This window comes from Oenanthe melanoleuca, chromosome 5, assembly GCF_029582105.1.
Source record: "Oenanthe melanoleuca isolate GR-GAL-2019-014 chromosome 5, OMel1.0, whole genome shotgun sequence".
Classification (NCBI taxonomy): Eukaryota; Metazoa; Chordata; class Aves; order Passeriformes; family Muscicapidae; genus Oenanthe; species Oenanthe melanoleuca.
Genome location: NC_079339.1, coordinates 2,593,505 through 2,619,222, shown reverse-complemented (window position 1 = coordinate 2,619,222; position 25,718 = coordinate 2,593,505). Strand labels below are relative to the sequence as shown.

The following is a 25,718-nucleotide window of genomic DNA, read 5'->3' as shown; positions in this document are numbered from 1 at the left end:
ACAATCAACAATGGTTAATCTTGATATGTAGTTGTGAACAACTTCAAAACACTTAAGTTTAAAACTCTTGCAAGCACTTTTAATTGATTAGGAATGAATTCTAGATGCACAAAGATGATTGGACTGTGAACAGTAGTACAACTATTTCTAAGAACAATTAACTCTTGCCGACCAAAAAAGAAACGTATGATGCATGAAAATGTGTATAAAACATCTATAGAATATTCTTGTCAAATATAAATGAAATTAACTTTATTATAGAAATCATTCTGGGAGATTTCTAGGGAAGACAAATACTTACATTTCGACATAAAACAAATTGGATTATATCGAAGACACAATCTACCTTTTATCTATCAAACCCTTTTCTTCTTCGAAGCTCTCTCTTAACCCCCTGTTTGCACATAGCTTCAGCCTATGGAAACCTTTGGAAATACCAACAGATATTTTTCTTACATAAATCTAGTGCGTGTTGTTCCAGGTTGAATTATATGCAATGGAATGATACGAACTTGGAACATCAATCCATAATCTATGAACAGATTGGTAGAAGTATTCGATATATCTTGATAAAACTCTTAAATTCGTGGCAAAGCTTGTTGATCATGGCTTCTTTTTTTTTTTTTTTCCTTTTCTTTTTTTTTTTTTTTTTAAACAACTTCATGACCAACACAGATCAAACATCCATCCAGTCTACATTGTTCTTTTTTTTTTTTTTTCATTATAACATACAAATGCCCATTTACAAATAATACACCAAAATGAATAAAAGTTTGGATACCAAAATGAAGATTTGTTCCAACTGATATAATGCCTTCAGTGTACAAAGGTCCATGTGAAAGTCTTTTCCATGTGTTACAGCATAGGGCACAGTTGCAGTACAGAAGTACTCTGACAGCCATTCTTCCTTTATAAAATACTGCTGAACATCCAACTGTTGTCCATATAGTCATTTACAGAATTAACACATGTTTTACTGTAATCTTGGCCAGTATTGAGACATATCAGGTTCACTGCCAGGAACTTGAACTGGAACTGACACTCCAGGGGAAATGAGACCTGAAAATTGAGGGGGAAAAATGGATATTTTAGTTTTTTCTATACACAGCACAGTTTTTGCTTTACAGTTTCACAGATTTGTGCTTGTATTCCAGTAAAAATGAAATCTCACCATCTACCAGCCTCTGGAACCAGGGGTTTGGGGTGTATATATTTTAAAAATTATGTACATCTAGCTGATTGTTGTTATAAATAAACTTTCATGCTTTGAGATAAATGCCAGAGCCTCAGCTCATTTGTACCAGTTGAGAATTCAGCCCAAAATACACTGAACAGTCCTATTCTTTTTAAAAGTGCCTGGTTTGCTCCTCTTTATTCTGACACTTGCCCTTTTTTACCCTGATTTGCCTTTTTTTATGCATGGGCTAATATTTCTACAGGTTCCCTGCCTCTTTGATAAGTTCAAATCTTTGCCAATAAATAACATTTGACACAGCCACGGTAAAAATGTGCCCAGCCCTGCAAACAGTTTCACACACACTTAACCTCACCAGTGTGGATCTCTCTGCTGAAATTTAATGCTGAAATAAAAGCTGATTGAGAATTTAATTATTCAGGGGAGATTTTGAGGGGTGGGGGGCTCACTGAAGAGCTTGCCTCTGTCCCACTTTTCAACACCACCTTTAATCAGCTTTCTTTCCATCTAGCCCTCCAAGAAGCAGCTTAAAAATCAGAATTATTGCTCTAGTTTGCAAGGCTATACATTTTTATCTTCTGCCTGCCCCAGTGATGGGGAGAGGCTTCTCACAGGGAATAGATGTGCAAAGCTGATGGCTGGGGGAGCACAGGGCCACTCACCTGTGGAAGTGGTGCCAGAGGTGCCCATGGGCTGGCTGTTCATGTGTGTCTGCATGTGAGGAGGGGTGTAGGTGTCATAGCTCCGTCCATTCACCGATGGACTGGTGGGCAGCATGCAAGAGTAGGAGGAGGTCTGGCTGGGTACTGGGGGCTGTGGGAGCAAAGCACAGAGAGTTAAATGTCCCTGCAGGTAAAGACAGCATCACTCTCTAGGGCATGGGCGTGCCAGCCCTCAGAGGCAGCGTGCAGCAGCAAAAAAATTCAGCTTCAGGTTTCAATTTCAGGGACCCCAATGTAAAGGCCTACTTAGGAGCCCAAGCAAGCAGGAGGGTTTCAGTCTAAAAACCACCATGGATGGTTTAGTGGCACTTTTTCAGACATGCCTGCGGAGCAGATCCCTGCATCCAGATGCTGATGGAGGTGTTGCATCCCTAAGCCTGAGTGCTGCCCTCGTTTACACCCAAAAGGAAAGATGTCTCCTACCATTTGCAGCCAGAGGCAGGAACAGCCTCTGACCTCACACTTGGTGCTGTAACTAAAATTACTCCAGTGAGGCACAGAGCCTGGTCCTGCATCTGCCAGCGTGGGGCACACACACACTGACTGACCACGTGTGGGGTTGAAGGAGAATCCCCAAACCCGTACATTACACGTGCATCAATCCCCACCAGAGCTGCAGTCCCCCAAACCTGTGCCAGCAACATCCCAAAACAAACACCTCCATTTACCTCTGCTCCAGCCCCTAAAACCTACTTTGCCAGGGGGGCTGAGGGGTGGCACAGAGCCAGGGAGAGACCAAGCAGGGTCTTCTCCTGCTCCAGCTGCTGGGTGAGTGGGGACCAGTGCAGCCTTGACCCAGCGAGGCAGCAGGAAGCAGGATGAGTGATTCCCACTGTGAGGCCACAAGACCCGACATGCCTGCACGGATTTCCCATCTGCAGCATCCCCAGCAGCCCTGAGAGCCTCACACACACTGAGCTTGGGGAGAGCGGGGAATCACTGCGTGCACCCAGGAGAGCCGCCCGTGGCTCAGCCTCCCCGACCACGCAGCTCACACGTGCTGTGCCCCTGCCCAGGTGCCCAGGGCTGAATCGGGGGCCTCCTGCTTTCCCAAGGGTCCCCTCCTGCATCAGCCTTTTGATCTTTTGTCATCTGCTCCCAGCCCGCTGCCGCCAGCCCCGGGCGTCACGGAGCGGCGACCTCGCCGGCGCTGGACTCGCGAGACTCTAACTTTATTTGGTTAATTTTGGTTCAGCAATTAGTAACATCGTAATTGCTGCAGCGGAGGAGTCAGGCTCTCTAATCTGCTCGCCTGCCTCTAGCACTGGTCAATGCTGTGCGCCTCAGACAAAGCTGAAAAACTCCCGTAATTGGCCAGCACCTTCCTAGGCCAACCCCACCATTAAAAAAGGAGGAATTTTGCATCTGAAAGGTCTATAGAAACAGACCCCAAAGGAATAGATTTCTTCCTAACCCAGCTGGTGATCAGCTAATGCTTTCAGGCATGAGGATTGACAGCTCTTGCAATTCTGGCTTAGCTGGCATAACCACTGATGCTAATCACATCCTTGCCTCTCTCAGGTGTTCCTAATGTGCCGCTGCCACGTTACCTACACCCAGAAGGTCGGATCCCTCCAGCAGCTCACTCAGGCAGCAATTTCCACAATATGGCATCTGTGAGGTTAACCACATTCTGTCCCTCCAAACAGCGTTTTTTTTTTTTTAATCCCAGATGCGTTGCTGCCTCAAAAATTTGAGGATCTTTCTCTTTTAAAATCTGGGAAAAGTGCTTGTTGAGCACCACACCTTTCTCTCCTGATTCCCCCAAGCAGAGCATCTTTTCAGATGCCAAGGAAACCTTTCGGTGCCAGTTTCCCTGCGGCATGGTTGGGGTCTGTAGGGTTCTGTAGGGTCCCCACCCGTGCTCCTGCACAGCCCGGGGGCCCAGAGTCCCGAGGGAATGTGGGGCATGCCATTCCCTGGCGTGGCACTGCACTCACTTGCATAGGCAGGTTGTTGGCCATGGTGAAGCTGGGCATGGGCGGCAGCGCGCTGTACGTGTTCGTGAGCGCCGTGTCTGTCCTGCCCAACATGGAACCTGATGTGAAAGAGGAAACTATAATAGAATAGACAGACAGATGGACACATTAGTTTAGCCACAGTCACAACTGGCAGGGCAGCCCCAGAGTCTCGTTTTGCCCAGAGGATGGGCGGGTCGGTGGCATTACCGGGGGTGGTTGGCTGTGGGATCGGCTGGTAAACGCTTGTGCTGAAACTACTGCTGATGGGAATGTGGCTGGGAGTGTTGCTGGCTTGTCTTCGCTGGTTCCTCAGCTTCTCTTCCCTTCTCCACTTGGCCCTTCTGTTGGAAAACCACACCTGGAAATGCAGCATTTGAGAGATGTGAGTGGCCTTACAAGGGCCGGAGGCACGAGGTTTGCAGTGGAGCAAAGCAGCGGGTGAAAGCAAAGCCAGCTGCTGCTGTTTTCCTGAAAGAGGGACATGGGCAAATAGCTGATCATAAATATGGGTGACCCCGTGCTTTGAGAAGCCAGGAGTAACGAAATCAGGATGGTAATGGTAAAAATAATAGTAGTCATAATTGCAGAGCAAATCAGTACCTGTATCCTTGCTTCAGGCAGGTCTATTTTAGCAGCTAGTCTCTCTCTTGCAAACACATCGGGGTAGTGGGTCCTCTCAAATTCTGCAAAAGGAAATATTCTTGCGTTAGTTGCAGAGCTGACATGGCTGACTGTAAAATCAGAGTTGCTCCTGTGCTCTAGATGCTCCTGAGAAGCATCACTGCAGAGGCACAGCTGAGCTTTCTGTCTGCGTGCAGGGAAGGAGGACGCCTTGCCTGCCGGGGAGCATTGCTATGGGGATGGGCAGGCTGGGGTGCAGTGCTGCATCTTTCAAGCAGCAGTGAGGGCTTCTCCCTCCACAGAGGGGGTCCCCAAGGCAGCCCTGACCCCGTCACCAGGAAGCGAAATGGCACGTCGCCGAAAAACAGCGCAAAACGAGGGCAGAGCTCCGCAGCGGGGCAGGGCGAGCGGCGCCCAGGCCGGCCAGGGAAAAGGGCACCTGCTCCCAGCCCCAGGCACGGCAGCATGGGGATGGGGATGGGGACAGAGCGTGGGGGCAGCAAGGAGGGCTCTGCCAGCCCTCACCTCCCCAGCAGTGCAGCACAGCGGGCAGGGGGAGACTCGTCCCCCCAGGAGAAGCCTGGGGTGCAGCGTCAGTGTGGCACTGTCACCTGTGCCCTCGCTGCTTTGCCTTTAAAAACCATTTTAACAGCTTTTCAGGGCACACCACAACCACCAAGGAATATCTGGAGCTCCGTGAATAAAAGAGCGCGGAGGGAGCTGCAGAGTTTAAATACACACATGTGTATAAGGCATGGGAATGCCACGCTTACATTTAGCTGGTAGGGGAACATTTTGCTTTTCTCTCCTGCTTCAGCCAGAGGAAAATGTCGCTCACCTTTCTCAAGGGCTTCGATTTGCTCTTGGGTGAAGGATGTCCTATTTCTCTGCAGCTTCCTTTTCAGCTGGAGTCTCATTTGGGCCTCGTCTGAATCTTCTCCATTGGAGCTGATGGAGTTAGTGTTTTCCCCTCCTCCCTCCTGTTGCGGACAGCCGTCTGTGGAAACGAGAGTGGGAAAGTGAAACGCAGGGACCCTTGTCTGAAGATCCCTAGCAGGGAAACAACGCAACTGGAAGCAAGTTCAGCCATGTTTGCTGGCACCCTCCGTCAAAAATGTCTCGGGTATCAAAGCAGCACGGCGCTAATGGCACGGGTAGCACAGAAACACTTCGGCTCCCAGCCTTGTGTAAACATCGGAGATGAGAAATTATGATCACCTGGTCTTAATTTCATTTTGTTTTCCCTCTGGAATAAAACCTGCATAAAAATACTTTCCCCTGAAAGCGATTCTTTCCGAGAATCCCTGCTGGAGTGCCATGGCAGTCTCCTCTGCCTGCTGCATTTATTTACCTATTGCTATATTTAAAATAGTGATGTTCAGTATTTCAGATTATCTATAATCAGTAATTCCTATCTAATCAATTAGATGTTGATAGGTTTGCAGAAAATGCTATTAAGAAACCAAACCAAGCTTGTAATCTTTTTAAAAAAATATTTATCCAGTTTTTATTTGAATTCTGCACAGTCAATTTCATTTTAAAGGTTGTGAATTTAGAAGTGCCTGCATTGTTCTGCAGTTTTATTCAACTATTGTATGAGTGTGCATTGCCTTGACACCTATTACTGAGCACAGCTGTAATTATATCATCACCAAGAACAGGCTATAATTGCTGAAAATGGAATTTTATATTTAGATAAAAGGACTGTCCATTCTTTGTAATGTGTTGCACCAGAGAAAAGTAAGATTTCTTTTAAAATTTTAACATGTAATTTTAAAAGAAATAGTAGCGAGTTCACTAACTAGCTAAACACGCCGTTCTGCAGCTGAGCGTTTGGCATATCATTTAAGTGGTACGTTTTTAATTAGGGCATTTCCAGCACTTTTAATGCAATCTCTGTCACTAAACAGGGGAAAGTTTCATTGTGCTCGGCGCTGGTGTTGGGGGGCTCCGCCCGCACCCCCGGCCGCGGGGCCGGAGGGACGGAGGAGAAGTCCTTGTCCTAAATGAGCTCTCCCTCTCCTTTCAAAGCATATTTTTCCAGGCGTTTTGATGTCGCATAAAGAGGGAGCCGGGGTGAGGGACGCATGGGCTACTTATGCTAATTCCCTTGAAAAGTTACGCCAAAAATAAATAGCGACACTCCCGCGACATCCTTTAAATATTGTGGGAAATCAACTTTAAAGTAATATCATTTATAATCGGCGAACAATGGCCCCGGTCTTCAAAGCTCGGGGGGAATTGTGACAGGATCTGGTGGGACCCTTTCAACCACTTTGAAATGTTTTAAAACCCGAACTTTCTCCTCCATTTAAACACGGGGATTCAGCGGCCGTGGTCACCATATGGGCGGCCGCAGCCCCATTGAGGCGGCCGGCGGCGGGTGAATAGCGGGGGGGCGGGGGGAGCCGCTTTTCAGGGCGCACACAAAGCCCCGGGCCCGGGGACGGTCGCCGCGGCGGGGCAGCGCCCTGCCAAGCGCGGGTGGCAGCGCCGGGGGCCGCGCCCGCCCGCGGAGGGGCCGCGCTCACCTCCGCCACCGCGCTCATCCATCACTGTCCGCCCAACGGGGACCGGGCAGGGGGGATGGCCCCGGCCCCCCGAACCTGCCGCTGCCTCCCTGACCCTCCGCTCCAAACTTTCTCTGCCGCCGCGTCTCCCCAAAACCTTGCTTCCAACAAAAAGTTTCGCCTAAACTCACGCTCATTTGCCAACCGGGCAATTAAGATATCTTCTTTTTAGGCACACACCCTTTTTTCCATTTTTTTAGCTTTTAGTTGTTATTAAGTTTTTTTTCTTGTTATTTCTTGGGGGGGGGTTTTTTTGTTGTTTTTCTTTTTTTTTTTTTTAAAGGCCCCTAAAAGAAGCGATCTCAATAGGGCTGTTCCACCTTCCAGACCTAATCCGTAAGAAAGCAAGTGAATGTCCGTCCCTATTATCCTATAGCCAGACCATCTGACGCTGGGTATAGGATTTGTTTCCTGGAAAAAAAAAAAAAAAAAAAAAAAAAAAAAGGACGCTGGGAAATAAAATCATTCCTTAGTTTCTTAGTGTCTTAATCAGTGAGGCGGAAAACAAGCAAAAAAAGATAGCAAACCAATTGCAGCACCTCTCAGCTATAGAGCCGGGATCAAAACATTGTAGCATCTGTTGAAAGAGAAAGTGTCTAAATCCTATAGAAGGCTTTAGTCTTATAAGAGAGGGAGGGGAGAAAAAAAGATAAGAAACAGTGTCTCGGTGATCCCTAAAACCACTAAATCACTGGAGAATTTCTCCCGGATAGAGATGTCTCTTTTTGTTCTGTCAGCCCTCATGTATCCATTATTTTATTCACTGCTGCATGGCGTTTATCAGATTGAGACCATATTTGTACCCCTCTGAGACCTAACCTCGCCTTATGCTTTTTGAGTAATGGACTCTTAAAATCCAGCAACATACCCCTGCAAGGGAAAAACATTAGAGGGAGCATGAATATTCCAGAGGAAATCCATTTTATTAATTTTAATTTTGCCGTGCGGATGTTTTAAGTGCCTGCCTGCCTCCCCCTCGCCTCTGCTGCCCACGCACACCCGAGCTCCGCATTTTGGCTTCGTTTCGGCCGCGACTTGGGAAGGGCTGCCCGCGTTCCTCTGCGGAATCTGCGCTCATCCCCACGCGAAAAGGGGCCAAGAATGGCCCCCAAAAAGCCACCGGGCCCCCCCGGCTCTGCCGCACCGCACCCGCGCAAGGGCTGCGCCGCCCGCAATTTCTCTCTTTCACGCCTTTCCAAAGGGAAAAACCAAAATTCCCCAAAAAGCGCGGCTCGGGCGGTGGGTGCGCCGCTCCGCGCTTCGCCTCTCGGGCTCGGGGCAGCCAGGGAAGGGCAACCAGGGAACCAGGGAAGGGCAACCAGGGAAGGGCTGCGGGCACCGGGAGCCGCCGAGAGACCCCGGCCCGGCCAGGGAGCCCCAGGTAGGGGCGGCTGGCGGCAGGAGCAAAACAAAACGCAACAAGAAAACCCCACAACCAAACAACAAAAAAACACCAAAGTGGGGGTGGGGGGGAAGCGAGGGCTCCGCTCTATCTTTCTAGTGTCCTTCATAGACTGTTTTCTTCTCTTAAAACTGACATGTCTAATTGGCAAGCGGTGCCATATCGTGTCCAGAGGTCTCCTGTGGAACATTTCTACAGCTGTCTCCTTCAACTAGACGCTTATTCATGTCGCCTTAATGAGAAACAAAACGATCTCTAATGAGCAATTACATAGCGACAGAATTGTTCCCATAACAAATTCTTGCGTGTGACAGAAACATCCTTTGTACCAGATATTCCGCACACTGTTACCGATTTTTTTTTCCTTGCGGGGTGAAAACAAAAAGCAGGTTGTTGTATATAGACACCTCTTCTAAAGGAATGACCAGAGCCAGGGAGAGCCGAGCCTCAACAGAGCCCGCATTCAAAAAGAAGCCATTAACCATCTTAAGTATGTAACGTAACATCCCATTATCCTTCATATTATCCCCTTGTCATTCCTACAACAAATACCTATTAATCTTCAGGATAAACAGTTTCCTATATTTACAAAGTTGTTTCGGGTCCATTGAGGAGGAATAATAATCAGCCCTACGGAGATAGTCACGGATGGCCCCGGCTTTGGGGAGAGACCCCGGCGCGGGAAGGCGGCCGGTGCCGGGAGCCTTGGCGAGCCCTAATTACGGGGCGATGGGCAAGGCTGAGGCTCAGCCCCGGATCCAGAGCGCTCGGAGAGCTGCTGGGCTCCCCTGCCCACCGCCGGCCGGGGCTGCACCTGCATCTGGATCCCGCTCTGGATGCCCGCCGTGCCGCCGGCCCCGCACCCGCGAACGCCCGCCAGCCTCACCCTCACCCCGGCGGCCGGGGAGGGGCCGAACCGAGCCGAACCGAGCCGATCCGGGCTGGGGGGCGGCGGCCGGGCCGTGCTTACCTTGCGTGGGCTGCCCGGGTACCGAGGTGCCGGGATACCAGCCGGGTCGGGTGCCCCAGGTCCCCGTCTGCCCGTTCAGCATCCTTAGCTTGTCGTACATCCCGTCGGCACCCATCTGTTGCTTTTCGCTAGCCAGGTTGCGTAGGACTCTGTTTATCGACGACACCTGGAAGGCAAAGGACAGGAAAGGCAATGGTAGTGCGGTAGCGCGCTCCCCGCCAGCCACCCGCGCAACCCCCGCGTCCCTCTGCGCAGCGGGCGGCTCGACCTGGGCGCAAGTCGAGGCTTTTCCGAGTCCCAGCCGCCCCGACTCGCTCACTGCTGGTGGTGGTGGTGGTGCAAACAAACAAACAAACCACGGGGGAGGGGGGGAAACAAAAAAAAAAAAAAAAAAAAAAACAAAAAACAAACAAACAAAAAAAAAAAAAGCAAAGCAAAAAAAAAAAAAAAAAAAGCCCCAAACCCAACCCTGCAACACCAGAGTGATGGCTTCGACTGATGCTTGCAGTCCTGAGGCGCCAGGCGCAGGGGTCACCCGCATATTGTTTTTTATTTTTTTTTTTTTTTTTTTTTTTGTCCCTCCTTAAAGGCATTTGTCAGATTCTGTACGAAAAAAATGCGTCTGACCCTGCCACATGCAAATGATGTGAACCTGCTATCCTCTCTTCTGATACCAAAACAAAGGAAGCAGAAGCTCGCTACGGCTACCCAGCATTGTACACGGCGCACGGGAAGGTTTTTTTCATGAACTTACACTGGGTATATTATCGTTGGTACAGACCCCCTCTGATAGTAATCTGTCTCGAATCTCCCACGCAAAGATGGAGGGGCACTCTCGTTTATACTGCGCTATTTTGCTTACAACTTCTGGAGTCGCTACTCTCGGTTTACTACCTCCGATTGCCCTGGGTCTGATGGAGCCAGTTTCGTAATACCTGCCCAAAATTTTACTCACACATCCATTCGACACCTGGATAGGGAAGCGGACAGAAAATCACATTATTAATAATTTCAAGACAAAAATAAAATTGTTTAAGTATGCATTAAACAATGACAAGCTTACGTTTTGATTGTCCAGCACTTGGACTTTTGCATCTGCATGGGTCTATAACACAAAAATATACCTTAAATGGTATGAGAACTTACTTAGAGAGGCTTTTTTTTTTTTTTTTTTCTTAAAAAAAAAATTACATTCGTGGCCCTACCCTCAACAAAAGTGATACTTTAAAAACATTTGGAAGAAAAAAAAATCATCTGGTCAAAACGTAATTCTCCTAATATCAATATTAAAATACTCCTTAAATGCGAACAATAGGTAAACCAGACTAGTCTCCATCCTTCTCACTGCTCTTAGCCAAAGGACTTGAGGGGGAAGGGGTGAGTGAAGGGTTTTCACGAACTGCATTTACAAAATACCCCTGAATTGTGCCAGATTGCGTGAATGTCCGTAAGGACAGATTCCGGGCTAAAACAGCGTGGCTTTGAGGGGATGAGGGGGGTCTTTCTCTCTCTCTTTCTCTCTCTCTCCCTCTCTTTTTCTCGCTTTTTTTTTTTAAGTAAGTATTGTTTTGCTTTTTGGAAGAAAAAAAAAAAAAAAAAAAAAAGGTAAAAATTTTTAAAAAGCGGTAAGCCACGCCAAATGCATACAGCTATCACAAAATCATAACTAAATACGGGGGGTAAGGAGGGAAGGAGCGGAAACTGAAATTACGCCGGGCCGTATAATTCGGTTTATTACAGCGAACTAACTGCAACGACAGCGCAGGTCATCACCGGAATGGAAATAAAGGGGGGAACGAAAAGTAAAAATTTAAATATTTAAAAGGCATATATATATACATATATATATACGCATCGAAAGGTCTATTCGCAGCAGCAACCGAGCAGATGGATCGTTTTATTAGGCTGGAAGGCGGGTGGTGGTGGGTGGGTGTGGGGGGGTCGCATGAGCGCCCGGCGGTGACACGGCGGCGCTGGAGCGGAGCGGACGGAGCGGTGGGAGGACGGGGGACGCCGCCGCCTTCACCTGCAGGATCCGGGAGATGTCGCAGGGCCGGGCGCCGCTGTGAGCGAGTTCCACGATCTTCTGCCGCGTGGAGTCGGGCAGCGGCCTCCCGTTGACGAACACCCCGCCGAGCTGGTTCACGCCGCTGTGACCTGCGGGAAGCACAGCGCCCACCATAGCACCCTGCGCTCCCCTGCGCTCCCCTGCGCTCCCCTCCGCGCGTCTCCGCTCCTCCCGACCCGGCCCGGCCCCGCCGCCATCCCCACCTCTGCTCCGAGATCGCCTCCCCGTCTGCCAAACCCGCGCTAGCCGCAAACCCCAAAATCCAACCCTAAAAGCCCAGAATATTCCTGGCCGGATCGCCTTGGGTTGCTCCTGTGCTTTGCCTTTTTTTTTTTTTTTTTTTTTTTTAAATCTCCTCCCCGCCGAAAAAAAAAAAAAAAAAATAAATAAAATCCCAAGCCCAAGCGAGCCTGCTTGCATCCGCACAGTCGCAGCTCGCTTCGCCAAAAGCAAAGCGAGAGGCTGCCTCGCCAGTGCCCGACCTGAAGCTCCAGGCTTTGGAGGGTCTCCCTGGAGAAGCTCTGCTCTACGCGCTCTCCGCTCTCCTCTCTTTGGAGCCTCCTGATAAATTGACTCCAAGAGCCCAGGCTTCTTAGCAATAAATAAGCTCCAAATATAGAAGAGGGGGAAAATATGATGAGCCTCTCTGACATTTGTCTTTAAAATAAAACTAGCTGCACGTCAAGTTTGAGCTTAATTTCTGGAAATAGGCGGAAGTCGCCCCGGATCATGCATGGAAGGCTAATTGAAAAGATCAGTTGGAGCACTTGTGGCAGGCGTGTCACTTTATGACAGTACTCTGCTTTTGAAAATTGCATCGTCACGACAAATAGTAGCATGATAAAACGACCCTTTCTGTCCGCATTTGGATATCACTCAGACTAGATTGAACTCTACTCGCTCTCCCTCCGAGGGAGGCTGCGGTTCGCGGTAGCCGGGGGCTCTGCGCGGACACACCGAGGGGGCGCGCTCCCCGCGCAATGGATTCGAAGTGACATCGGGGCTGGGGAATTTGCCGCCCCGGCCCAGCAGCGCGGCCGGAGCTGCGACCTGCGCTTCCCACCGCGGGGAGAGGAGGAGAGGAGCCCCGCGTCCCTCCCCGCCCGCGCCCCGGGGGCTGAGGGCTGCACTGATGCTCCCCCAAACTCCTCAACCCTCGTCCCCGACAATGCGTGCGGGGAGACCCTCGCCGACATTAAAAAAAAAAAAAAAAAAAAAAAAAAAAATGGCAGCGGGGAAAGCAAAATCAAAGTTTCACTTAAAAGGTTAAGCCTTAATCATTACATAATTTCCCTGGAGAGCGGTGTAGATCTCACCCAGTGGCAATGATTATGCGCCTTGTATTCTATTGCTAGTCATCTAATAGGAAAACATATGGTGTCAATTTGGATGCTCTGCACCATATACACCCAGGAGTTATTAACACAAAGCCTGAAGAGCCCGCCGCGACCTTTAAACAAAATAAAGGCTTCACCCGAATGATATCTTTTCTGCGTTTTGCAGTGGCGATCCCAAACGGCCGAGTGAAGGCATCCCCCATTACCATAAACCCCCGGCACGCCACGGCCAAGGGCAGCCGCCGCCGTCCTTGCCAGGCGCAGGTAAAACCCTCCCCGGGCTGCCGAGGCTCAGTTTTTGCCCGGGATAAATGAGAATACATCGCGCGGACACGCACGCAGCGGCCCCGGAAGGTAAAAGAAGGACAAAACCTCCGCAAAGTACCATCAAAACAAACAAACAAAAAATTAAAATACTATAAAAAAAAAAAAAAAGAAAAGGCGCTTCACTCAAGGGATATCGGAGAAATCCCTAAAACCTCTGCTTTTCCGGATGCTCCTCGCACGGGGGGACAACTCATTAATGGGTTTAGGGATGGGATGGTGCAGGGGTCCCGGAGCCGCGCATCCCCTGTCGGGTTCCAGGGATCACTGGGACGGGGGCCGGCGGTGTGGGGAGCGCACCCAGCGCAAGATCCGCGTACCGAGGAGATGCGGCCTACTCCGGCTTAGCTGGGACCTCACTCCCAGTGCCCCCGAGCTCCGCGCAGCCCCTTTTTCCAGGGAGCAAAGAGAGGCCCCTGCTCGCCCGCCACCGCACCCGACTCGGGCTCCGTGCGCTCCCGCCCTGTGCCAGCGCTTCCCCTCCGAGGCCTATCCATGGTGTCTTAAACAACGACAGCAAGCCCAATAACAACAACACAAAAAAGCACCCCCCAAAAAAATTAATAATCCACAGAGGCATCAGAATCGGGAATCAGATAAGCCCAGAACGTGGCGACAAGCCGCGCCTAACGCGCCGTGGCTTTTTCCTGCCCAACTCCCACCGCAGAGAAGGTGGGAAGGCAGCCGGGTCCTGGGCCACCGAGCGGGCCTGGCTCAGTGTCCCCAGAGCCGTGACAGCGCTCTCGGCCCCGTCCCCGCCGCCCTCGGAGGAACCGAGCCCCGACGGGGCGGGCGGGCGCTCCCGGCGCCGCTCCCGGCGGAGCATCCCCCTCCCGGCCCGGCCTGAGCCCTCCGCCCCGCCGAGGGAGTCACTTACTGTTCTGCATGGTGGGCTGATAGAGCAGTATCCCGCGGGGGTCGCCTATAGCAGTCTATCAGTGACAAAATAGGCGTTAATCAGGGGAGGCAGTGCACACACTTCAGCTAATATCTCACCGGCTAACTTTGTTATCCCTCAGGCATCTTCCCCCGACTCGTTTAAGGATTTGGGGGCTTTAATACCTCAAGGCAAAAAAAAAAAAAAAAAAAAATGTTCATATGTATCTCTAACTCGCAGGGGGGGAAAAAATTAAGAAAAGCAGCCCTCCAAGTGGTTTCTCATTTTAATTGCATGCAGGTGGCGTATTGCCTCGTCGTTAGTGCTCTTCGCTGAGGTGGTGTATTAAGTGGAGCGACAACAATCACAAAGAGAGTCCGAAGTCATGTTTTTAAACTTGCCTGAAAGCGGGGTGGACTGTCCTCTCATACAATTTAGGGACTCGCACATCTGCGTGTCACTAGTTAAAGTCTTCCCTCTAGGACAAAGCAGAAGAAGTACATTAAAGAGTGTGCGGCGCCGGGAAGGTGTGCGGGACGCGGCCCGGGGGGAGCGCAGCGCTGCGCGGGGGCTGCGCGGGCACCGGGCGCTGGGAAAGGGTTTTGGGGTGCGGGGAACCCTCCGCCCTGCGTGCTGGGAGCGGGGCTCCATTTTTACCTCCGGGTATTTCCTCGAATTTTTTTGTTTTGGTTTGTTTTTTTTGTGTGTTTTTTTTTTTTTTTTTTTTCCCTTTCCGCGCGGCGCTAGCAACTTTTTCTCCCCCAAACTCCCCGTCTTGTGATTAACTTCTTTTTTGGTCTTTAGATCTTCCCCTTTTTCACTGTACTGTGACACACGCTGTCTACCTCGCCTCACTGCTTTAAAAAGTAAGAACAGGAGGGGGTGAGAACTGTTAAACAAAGCCTACAGAAAGCGAACAATGGCCTCCATTCTGCTCCTCTACCCAAACCCCGAGTGCAGAAACCCAGGCTCCTTAACCGGCCGCGCAGCTTCCCAACTCAACGGACCAACAACCCTCCAACTTACAAAGAGCAGAGAAACAAGCCCCTTCTCCCTTCATTAGTGCCTGCCTTGACCCAGCGCCTGGACAGTCCCCAGCGCCTTCCCCCGCACCCCCCCGCTCCCTCCCTCCTTCCTTCCACTACTCCCTCTCTCCTCCTCTCGCCACCTTCCTTCCCTCCCTCCTTCCCTCTCCCCCTCCACCCCCCCCCCCCGGCCCACTTATTTATTTATTTATGCGTCCCCATGTATTTATTTTGAAATCGTCGCGGGCGAAAATGGAAAAGTAATTTCTCGTTATAAATATCTGGCGGTAATTGTGTTACTGGTGCGAGTTGTTAGGGGTTGTAAAAAGATACAACAGCGCAGTGGGGTGCTCAATTGGGGAGGGACAATTACAATAAAGAGCCCATTCAAGGGGGTTGCTAAAAAAAAGGAGGTAAAATAATGAAATAGTCGCAGCCTTCATTTTCTCTCCTTTTTTTTTTCGCCTAAAAATACTCATTCTCTTTCTTTTGCGCCTATAATGAATATTAATTTTACTCTTCCTGCATATGATGGAGAAATCAAAGAGGCACGTTTCCCCATTCAGGACTAGCCATGGTATAATTTATTAAGTAGCTTTTAGTAATCTTAAATCCATAAAAATAAACATCAAACAAGTACTTTCTCGCAGCGTGAAGACTTTAACTGGTAAATATTTACTGCTCTTTGGAGAGCTACCTGATTAGCAGCAGAGCAAGCTACACTGTACTTCAATAGAGACGTGGTGATATCTCCTTGAGTGAAGTCATCCCTTTAATACACCGAACACGTCTGCATAGACACACACCGAACGGGAAACCCACCACTCCAGACACTATTTCCTCCCATATTTCATGCACAAATCATAAACGCGGGGCCTACGGGGTGAAAGAAGCCATCCGAAAAGGCACCAGCAAACTTCCAGCTCTCAGCCCTGCCCGCACGAACCTCAGAAATGACACTCGGTGGGTTTAAAAGAAAAAAAAAAAAAAAAAAAAAAAAAAAAAAAAAAAAAAAAAAAAGAAGGTGGGGGGAAGGGGGGGAGAAAGAAGGAAATAAAAAAAAATAGAAAGCCGCGAAACAAAACAAACCCAAACAGAGCCGAAAGCGGTTTACAATAGAGGGCGAGGGTAAGCAAGGTCTGCAGCAAGGTAAGAGGAGGCGTGGGGCAAGGAGCTGCGTGTCTGCTCAGCAACTCGCCACCGCCTCCAGCCCGCTAGCCCCGGCCAGGCCCCGCAAGCCCAGCGCCAAATCGCCTCCTCCTGCCGTGCCCCGCAGCACCCCGGCTCCTCCGACAGCCGGGATGCAGTTTGCCGTGCCCAAATAGGCCGGGCCTAACCTGCAACTCTGCCTTTAATCTCGAAATCTTCATGTAATCTCGCGGCAGAAAGCATTTTTCCCCCCCTCTCCGGTGAAACAGCGATTAGATGTTAAGGGCAAAGTTTCGCGTTCCCGGGGCAAACGCGAAAAAGGTAAAAACGAATCGGTTCGCGATGAGCTGTTGGTGAAGGTCAGCAGCTATAAACATTTATTGTCAAGGGCCACTTTTATTATTTTATGCCCCTAAGATGGAGAAGATACAGTCACTTCTCTTCTCTAGTACGTTGTTGTCGTTTTCCAAAACAGCCCCTGCCAGGTACTTTGAATGATTTGAAAAAGTTTGGTTTTAAACTTTCCAGAAATTATTCCTGCTCTGCGCTCCCATGGAACCCCTCCGTGCAAAGCGTTACAAGGTTAAATTCAAACCCAGATTTTCTTTTTGCAAGTGCACTTGCGAGGGAAAAAGGAATCAAGTTTATTGTTGTGCTTCGCTGGAGCAAGTATTTTTTTTTTCCTTGCTCGGAGAAGAGTTTACAACTTCTTTAAAAAATTTTAAAAAAAAAATCGCTGTAGTGAGGGATTGCAGAGGTGAATCAAATGGCATTTCTTTTGTAGAAATAAGTGATGGTAAAGGGGTTTAGATTAAAAAAATATATATATAAAAATTAAAGTATATTAATTTAAAAAGTGAATAAAAAAAATTGGCCGAAGCGGGAGCAGGGCGAGCCCGGTGCCGAGCAGGACGGGGCGCCCAGCGGGGCCCGGCTCGGTGCGGGCTCTCCGCGCCCCCGGCGCCGCTCCCGCGCCGGAGCTGGCAAAGTTGCCGGCACTGGGGACAAGTTGGGAAGATCCCCGGGTGGCTGATTAAAGCTGACAGCCCTTCAGCTCCGCTCAGCTCCCCGCCTGTACCGCGCCTGGGAGCTGACTTGGCCTAGGATATGGGTTATTTTTATTTTTTTTTCCTTCCCCACGCAACTCTCCCGGCCGCTCGCCCTCTGTTTTTTTTTTTTTTTTTTTTTTTTTCCTCCCTACCATCCTTCCCTAAGGCAGACCGCAGAGCACAAAGCAGCAGCCGGGGCCTCCCCGGGGGCAATGAGGCGCCGCTTCCCTCCCCGTTTCCCTCCCACGCGGCGTGGCGTGGGGCCGGAGCCCAGCTCGGTCCCGCCGCCCTCCGAGCCCGGTACCGGCAGCACCGGCACTTGTGCTCTGCCTGAGCAGCAAACGCTGCGTGGGAATTGCTGCTGCTGCTGCTGTTGGCACTGCTTTCCCAGTCAGATGCTTTAGCTTTTCCAGAGGACACGGGCTTATGTGAAAGGCAGAAAGTTTGTGAGCTCCTGGGCTGGAAAGTTCCCTGGGAAGCTCTTCGGAATGCAAATGGGAATATGAGAGAGAGAGGGAGAGGGAGAGAGGAGGGGTGAGAGAGAGAGAGAGCCCTGCCTAAATATTAAATGCAGGAAGGAGAAGTTGGGAGAATAAATGAACAGACTCACCTTTATGAGGCATCCTGTCTTGTTGTCAAAGCTCCTGTCAATAGTTTAAGAGCGCACTGATTTGAAATGATGGTGCTTTAAAAAGAGTTGCCAGCAAAATAGTTTTTCTCCACTGAAGCTGCTGCTTGTGTGATCTTGAATTCCTGGGAAGGAGACAGAGATTGACAATAAAATGGGCTGTCAGTGACTGGAGAGCGAGAGATAAAAGAGTGTGTGAGTGAAGTGGGGAGAGAGAGGCAGAGCACACCTATGCTGATTGGTGATGGCTCAAGTGTATTAATGTGTGTGTGCCTTGGTCTCTGCCTCGCCTCCACTGCTCTTCACTGGCCCATTAGTGAAGCCTGACCTCTGTCATCATCTTCCAGCAAAACACTTCCTCCCTGCGCCGGGACCCGAGCGGGAAATGCGGCGGAGCCGGGGCCGGCGGTTCAAACCCACTAATCGCTCGGCACCGTGCAAACGCCGCCCGCTCCCACCCGAATATCGCCGTATGCAAAGCGCCGCCAGCGCCTCCCCGCCGCCCATTGGCCGCGGCCGCTCTCCCCGGCCCAATTGGCCCCGGCGTTTGAATATGAATGCGCAGGGCCCGGCAACGCCGATGCCGCCCGCAGCCCCGCTCCGCTCCGCTCCCGGCTCCGCTCGGCCCGGTTCGGCCCCAGCCGCGTCTCAGGTCGGCCTGGGGGAGGGGTGGGTGGGTGGTGGGGGGTGGGTGGGGAGGCGAGTTTAGTTTGCGTTTAAACAGTTCGCTCCCGTCCGACAATGGAGATAAGGGGGAAATAACATTCTGGATGGTAAAGACATAAATATTTGGGAGGCAGGCGCTTTGTCGGCGGTGAATCGTCCGCAGCCCCCCCCTCTTTTCCCCGCTCTGGCCGGCCGGGAAAGAGCAGAGCAAATACACCATTTACTTTGTGTATTGAGGGCTCTTGTGAGAGGCCCTGAAGAGTCCTTTACCAAACACTCACCAACTTCTCCCACGTGCCATTTGTTGACTAAGGGCTGCCGGACTGATTTTTTTTTTTTTTTTTTTAAAAAGATCCCACGGAGGAGTTGGAGAAGGGCAGACCCGGGCGCTGGGCAGTGCTGCCGCTTTGTGCCCGTCCCAAGAGGCTCCCCCCTCCTTCCCTCTCCTTTTGCAAGGGACCCCCTTCACTGGCTGCCAGAAACTCAAGGGGGAAAGTAAGTAAATGACTTTGCTGCTCTGACCACACACCACAAGTACATTTGTTGAATGCCGGACTATTAAGACACACCTCAGTAAACTCTAAAGCAACCCCTCAGCGCATGCATTTAAGGTTACACTGGGAGCACCAGCCCGAGCTCAGGGTGTCCCAATCGGTTATGGCGAGTGGGCCGGGGGGAGGGGGAAGGGGGGGGTCTGCATCGGGAAAAACAATTAAAAAAAAAAAATAATGGGGCTTGGGGAAAAGAAAGGGAAGAAGGAGAAGAGACAGGGAAAAGAAATTCCAAGAGCCACGGCGGAAAGTGGAGGGTATGAACGCGCAAAGCATAAAATGAAGTCGTAGCCGCATACACTTGACTTCTCTTGACATGTGAAAAGTGCTAAAAGTCAAAGCTCATCAATAAAGTATCTTGAAATTGAATAAGAGCCCTGACAACCATTGCATTCTTAAATAAAGTACAATGAGGAGACAAACGACTCTGCCAAGGAGTTTGCATGTGAGTGAAAGGGCGCCTCAATGGGAGCGGGATAATGGGCTGCTCGGCCGTCATGCACTGTCATCCCCTGTCCCGCCGAGAAGCTGCCACCGCTTCCTAATAGCACAAAATGGGCTCTTAAGAGACTGCAGCCTGTCCCTCCGCCGCTGCCTGCCCTGCCCTTCCCCCGAGGCCGCGGTGACCACCCCGCTCCGAGGCAGGGGCCGAGCTGGGAGCCTCCAGCCCGGCAGCAAACCTCTCCTTGGAGGATGCGGGATCCGGCAGATCCCACCTGCAGCAGCTCTGCCGCCTCGCTCAGGCCTAGCTCAGCCTGTTTTGGTTCGAGTTTTGCCCCGAGTTTTTAAGGAACGCAGCCGAATATCGCGATGGACGCACGGGAGAGTTTGAGTGTGATGGGATCCCCCCTTGAAGGTAAGGGCAACACCAGAGGCTGCAAACTGAGGCAAGAACATCCCTCACCCGCCAGCCTCTTGCTCCCCTCCTCTTCCCCAAAACTTTCCAAAGTAACACCTGCCACTGAGTTAGCCAGACATCATTCCGGGAACGCCGAGGAAAATTTTCCCGAGCGAAAGAGAAGAGGAACAAAGCAAAGTCCGAGATGAACACGAACCTGTGAGTCCCGTGAGCCGTCCCGCCGAGCTGCTCCCTCCTGGATGTCCTAAACGCCGCTGGCCGAGGCCGCGCGTCCCGCCGCACGCATCCTGCGGGCGACACAAACAGGCTGCGCTTCGTAAGCTCGCACCGATCTCGGAGGATCCAAAGGGATTTTAAAAGTCCTTTTTCTGGAGTGAAGTCAGTCGTGTCCGTGGCTTTTGATTTTTTTTTTTTTTATCCTGCTCTTTTTGTTGGTGTTGTACGTTTTTTTTCCCCCTGTTGCACTCCCTCTACAGCAAATGAGCGATTTTTTTTTTAAATTTTTTTTTTTTTTTTTTACTCTTGTCCACAAGGCGTTAAACGGGGAAAAGAGAAAAACCACTTTGTCCGAAATTGCAGGCAAATATCATTTTTACAAGCTCTCAATTAGCCATCCCTTGGATTAGCACCTTCTTACGCCTCCTCTCCAGAATAAAGCAGCCGTAATCTTGTTGCTATTTTCCCCTCGGGCGCCGCGAGCCTTGTGTTCCCTCCCCCCCAAAAAAACTTTTAACGCCCCCACCTAGCCAAAAAAAAAAAAAAAAAAAAAAAAAAGAATCCCTCCCTGTGCGGGGAGGGGAGGGCAGGGGTGAAGCGGTGACGTCACGGCGGGGTGCGGGGGGGGCGCTGGAGAGGGAGCCCCGAGCCAAAGTTGGGAGGGAGGAAGAGCAGCGGGCCGGGCCGGGCTTGGGCCGGGCTTGGGCCGGGCTTGGGCCGGGCCGGGAGAGGGAGCGGGGCCGTCCCAGCGTGGAGCTCCACGGGTCCGTCCCGGCGCGGAGCTCCATGGGTCCGGCGCGGAGCTCCACGGAGCCGTCCCAGCGCGGAGCTCCATGGGTCCGGCACGGAGCTCCATGGGTCCGGCACGGAGCTCCACGGAGCCGTCCCAGCGTGGAGCTCCACGGGTCCGTCCCGGCGCGGAGCTCCATGGGTCCGGCACGAAGCTCCACGGGGCTGTCCCAGCGCCGAGCTCCATGGGTCCGGCCCGGCACAGAGCTCCACGGGCCCGGCCCGGAGCTCCGCGCCGCCATTTTAGCTCGGCCCGCAGCGCAGGGGCCGTGGGGGACTGGGACCGGGACTGGGACTAGGATTAGGACTGGGACCGGGACTGGCACCGCCGGGCCCCAGCCCGGCCCCGCCGCGGGCAGCCGGACTTGCCGGGACTGCCGTGCCTGGATACCTCCCGAGGAAACGCTGTGCTTTTTCCTTTTCCATCTAGCAGATTGCCACTCTCCCTCCCTGCCCGGCCGGCCTGGTTTTCCTTTTCTTTTTTTTATTTTTTTAGCTTTTCCTTTTTTTTTTTTTTTTTTTTTTTTTTAATTTTCCTCTTTTCTTCCTCCTCATTTTTTTCCTTTCTTTTGTTATTTTCCTCCTTTTCTTCCTTTTTTTTTTAAAGTGAATTTTCCACTTTTAAAACGACTCCTCTCGCCTTTGTAACTGGGGAAAGGAGCCACAGTGCTGGGAGGCGCCCGGCGCTCCCCTCGCCCCAAAGCCCTGCCCTCCTGCAGGCGCAGTCTCCCCCCTTTCCCCCTTTTCCCATTTTTCGGGGCGAGGGCTGCGCCGTGGGACCCTGCGGCCGTGGGACCCCGCGGCCCCGGCATGCTCTTAGGCACTCTTTGAAGATTTCTACTTAAAATCCGCTCAGGATTAATGTAACTAACATTTTTCTGCCTCTGGTTTTGCCTGGTGGCTTTTTTTTTCCCTCTGCTTATTTTTTTTCCTTAACTATTCCAAACAAAAAGAAAAAAATGGGCGTAATAAAAAATGGTTTAAAAACCAAAGGTAAGTAACTATTATACGTGGCAAGGTGTGCCTTTTTGTTTATTTTTCCTAATTAAAATAATTTTCACTTTTAAAATATGATCTCGTGCCTGGGTATTGATTTATATTAAACAGCAGCGTTTGCTTCCCTTTCGTATTTTGTTAGGTGTTGAAAGCAGAAAGTGCTGAGTTAGAAACTCCAGTATCGTCTCGTTGTATTAATATCTGGGCTGCAAACTACCTTTTTTAATACCCAGAAAAATGCTTAAAGTCCTCTTGTCCAGTTCGGTCTGAAACTGAAGAGATACACAAATCCTGACGTCTTAGACTACAATGCTTTTGCCTTCAGGACACTTAATGCCTATTTGTATATGTAGAGACAGTGTTTGAAACCTATAATGCGCAGGACACTGAGTTAAGTGGAGCTTTTCTAGTTTATAAACAATCCGCAAAAAGTTTGGAATCGATTTAACCTCTTTTATGTTGGCCTTTTGCACGAGGCACGGTTTGGCGTGGCGGGCTAAAAAAAAGGCTTTGTGGACGTTGCCGAAGTCGCTCTGAAACTGGAAGACGAACGTACATCTTTCCGTACGGGAAAGCCTTTGATTATAAATATGGGAAAAAGTGTCATGCAAGCAGACCCGCTCGAAAAGCCTTCAGAAAAGAACGGGGGGGTTGAAAGCTTAGCGCATCCTGACGGGCTTTTTAAATGCTATTGATTGGGACAAGCTGTTCAAAACCCCAGTAACAGTTAATCTGCCTGTTAATCAAGCCACTAAGGAGCTCAATGCGAGTTTTATTAGCAACTGGAGAACACAGGCAGCAGAAAGGATCAAAAGCCTACACCCTTGATATTTGTAAAACCAGCCTTTCCCAAAAATATATTTTCAATTACACAGTAATTCGGAGCTTATCAGGGCTCGCTCGCAGCCCCACGCAGATGGTTCCGCAGGCGCTGCCAAAGCCACGAAAGCAAAGGAAGCAGCATCGCGCTGGTCCCTCCGAGAAGATTAAAAATTACTCGTTAAGGAGGGGTCCCGCTCTCGCCTTTCTCCCATCTCGGACCCTCCTGGCCTCCCGAATCAGCAGCAAAACCTCCACTTGGCAAACCACGAGGAAACGGCAGAGAAACTCCTCGTATTCACATCAATTGTGTTATTAGGCTGAGGGGTCGAGGGCTTTTTTCCTTAAGCTAGAGTATTTGATTTATCGCGGTAAATTTGCAGGGAATATTTCCCGTTGCCCATCCTTTTGATAGAACCCCTCACTTAATTGTTTAAAAAAAAAAAAAAAAGTTTAAATAGCTTAAATCGCAATATGGAGAGCCTAAAAGTTGGATTTCGATTAATTTAATGACCAGAAATATTATTGTATCGGCTAAAAATCAACATTTGATCTTGTCATTTTTTTAAAATGCAGCCCGATTCCTTTATATGTCAGCGAGATATGCATATAAAAGACTATCTGGTCAGAGGTAATTATGTCACAGCTTTTTCTCGGCATGACAGCTGGATAAACACCATCTCCAATAAACATCTCTAATTAGGGAGGAGGATCTGAGATAGATGGTGTTTGATTTATTACTGAAGGAGAATGTCCATTTACTGGTATATTATAGTGGAGCATCACTGGGAGCGTTCCCGCTAACGCACCGTGAGGAGTATTTGGCGATGCTCGAAGACAGGTAAGCGGTACTTTAGGTTTTACGCTGTTATTTTGCTGAGCGTTATTTCGGAGGAAGAACGGCCTTTCTAGGGCGCCTGGATGTCCGGATTTAGCAGAGGCACCCGGGGCTAGGAAGGCAAGGCTGAGTTTGGGCAAACGAGACGGCGACCGGCGAGTTTGGCGGCGGAAGGCGGCTGGGACGCGGCCCCCGACGGCAGCTCCGAGCGGGAGCTGCGCTTCCAACGCCCGCTCCCGCCCCGTCCGTGCTGCCCGGAGCCCGAACCGGGCTCTGCAGGGCCCGAGGGGCTCCGACCCGCGGCCGCCCCCGCCACCTGAGCCGGGTCACGGGGCGGGGGCAAGGGGAGGGGGCCGCACCGCCCGCGCGGGGGGAATTTTGGGAAGCGGCTCCAGCGCCCCCTCCGCCCCGCGGCGCCCCCTCCGACGGCCGGAGCCGCTCCCTCCCACCCCCACCTGTTGTGCGGGGCCGCTGCCCGCTCCCCTCGCCTTCCCCCCGCGGGGTGGGGGTGCCGGGGAGCCCCTCCCGTCGGGCTGGAGCGCAGGATGCTGCGCGGACTTTACCTGCCAGCGGGAGCGGACGGTCCGGGCGCGGCGGTACCTGGCGGCTCCGGTGGCCAATTTCCACGCGAGAACCTGCCACACAGTTTAAATGTCAATGACAGCAAAAGAGGGGTGCTGCCTTTGCACTAACTTTCCCTTAATATCCACGCCAGCGCCTCGCCCATTGGCTGCGCCGCCCCGGTGACGTCACGGCGGACAGTAGTTAGCTAATGAGACAATTTTGGGCGACACGAGCCCGGACACCGCCCGCCCCGTCGGCGAGCACGGCCCGGCCCGGCCCGGTTCGGCCCCGCCCGGGGATGGGGCTCCCTTGGACCGGGGCACCCGCGGGGTCGCTGCTCCTCCTGCAGAACGGGGGATGCACCCGACGGCTCGCCCCAGCCCAGCCCAGCCTTGCCGGCAGCCTGGCCTATCCCCGGCCTCCCAAGCCGAGCTTTAGGCTGAGGTTTGGTTTCTTCGCTGCCACTGAGCCCCCGGGAGCGCCGAGCTCTGCGGCTGGAGCGGGGTGCTGGCCCCGGGCACCTCCGCGGGCTCCCCGTCAGAGCGGCAGGGAGCGGCCGTCATTTGCACACACTTGTCAGGGTAAATAATTCATCAGCAAAGAGCCCCCGCCGCCGATAGTTTTATTGAACTGCGCTTAAATGTTTGATGAACCTGCCGCCCGGGCTGGGGCGATGCATTAGGAGGAGGGGGGTGCAGGGTGCTGCCCTGGCCCCGCTCCGGTCCCGAGGGTCGGGAGCCGCTGGGATGCGCATCCCGAGGGCTGGCAGGTAGCGACGGCCCCGGGGGCGCTGCCAGGAAGGGGTTTCGCGGCGCGCTTGGAGCCGCTGCCATTAAGGGGCTTGCGGCTCCCTGCAACCCGGCAGGGTCCTCCAGGGAAGCGTTGGAAACTCCACGGCTCCCGCCTGCTTATCTGGCTGTCAATAAAAGGAGATGGCTCCGAAAGCAGGGCCAGGTGCTGCCTCCCCTGCTCTCCAGCGCGCCGCTCTCCAGAAACTGCTCAGGCGTGAAGCCAAGTCTGCTTGGCCAGGCCTCGGCGGAGGCAGGCAAACAGCCCCTCGCCAGCGCCAGAGCGCTCTGTTTGCCTTTTTATCTCCTAAAAAGAAAAAAAAAAAAAAAAAAAAAAAAAATAGAGACAGAAAGAGGGAAGCGAGGCAGGAAGGTGGGGGAGCTTGGGGAACAGAGTCCGTGTTTGGCCGAGAGGTCGCCTAAAAAGAAAATAAAAATTAAAATGGTGATCATAAAGGATGGAGGAATAAAAAAAAACCCTGCAGAGGCTGCGCTGGGAGGCAGGCGGGACCCTGAGGGATGCTCCGGGCGGGCGGGGGTGTCCGGGGGCAGCGCAGCCGAGCGGAGCCTCCGCGCCCGCAGCACCGGGAGGCTCGGGCAGGGAGCGGTGCCGCCCGAATGGGGCACAAAGTGGCTGCCCCTGCTTCTGTCTGTGCCTGTCCCCGCTGAATTTTGCTCCGGGTCCGCGCCCTTTGCCGAGCCGCGGAGGAGGGAGGCGGCTCCGCGGTGCAGCG

At 51.7% G+C, this 25,718-nt stretch overlaps 1 protein-coding gene across 4 annotated transcripts; it reads right to left on the bottom strand.

The window, feature by feature from the left end:
- PAX6 (paired box 6) lies at positions 1 to 24,285 on the bottom strand. Of its 4 annotated transcripts, XM_056493783.1 has the most exons (15): positions 24,196 to 24,285; positions 20,171 to 20,261; positions 17,881 to 18,023; positions 14,449 to 14,525; positions 14,048 to 14,102; positions 11,468 to 11,598; positions 10,505 to 10,546; positions 10,196 to 10,411; positions 9,442 to 9,607; positions 5,338 to 5,496; positions 4,479 to 4,561; positions 4,086 to 4,236; positions 3,858 to 3,973; positions 1,858 to 2,008; positions 1 to 1,059 (listed from the first exon to the last, which is right to left on the bottom strand). In XM_056493783.1, exons 5-15 carry the CDS (start codon positions 14,055 to 14,057, stop codon positions 974 to 976), a joined length of 1,311 nt encoding a protein of 436 aa, XP_056349758.1. In that variant the 5' UTR covers positions 14,058 to 14,102; positions 14,449 to 14,525; positions 17,881 to 18,023; positions 20,171 to 20,261; positions 24,196 to 24,285; the 3' UTR covers positions 1 to 973. The 4 variants fall into 4 exon arrangements, with proteins under 4 accessions (XP_056349758.1, XP_056349760.1, XP_056349761.1 ...); XM_056493785.1 differs by lacking the exon at positions 10,505 to 10,546; XM_056493786.1 differs by lacking the exon at positions 10,505 to 10,546 and having other exon boundaries at positions 3,858 to 3,955.
- Between the last annotated feature and the right edge of the window lie 1,433 nt (positions 24,286 to 25,718).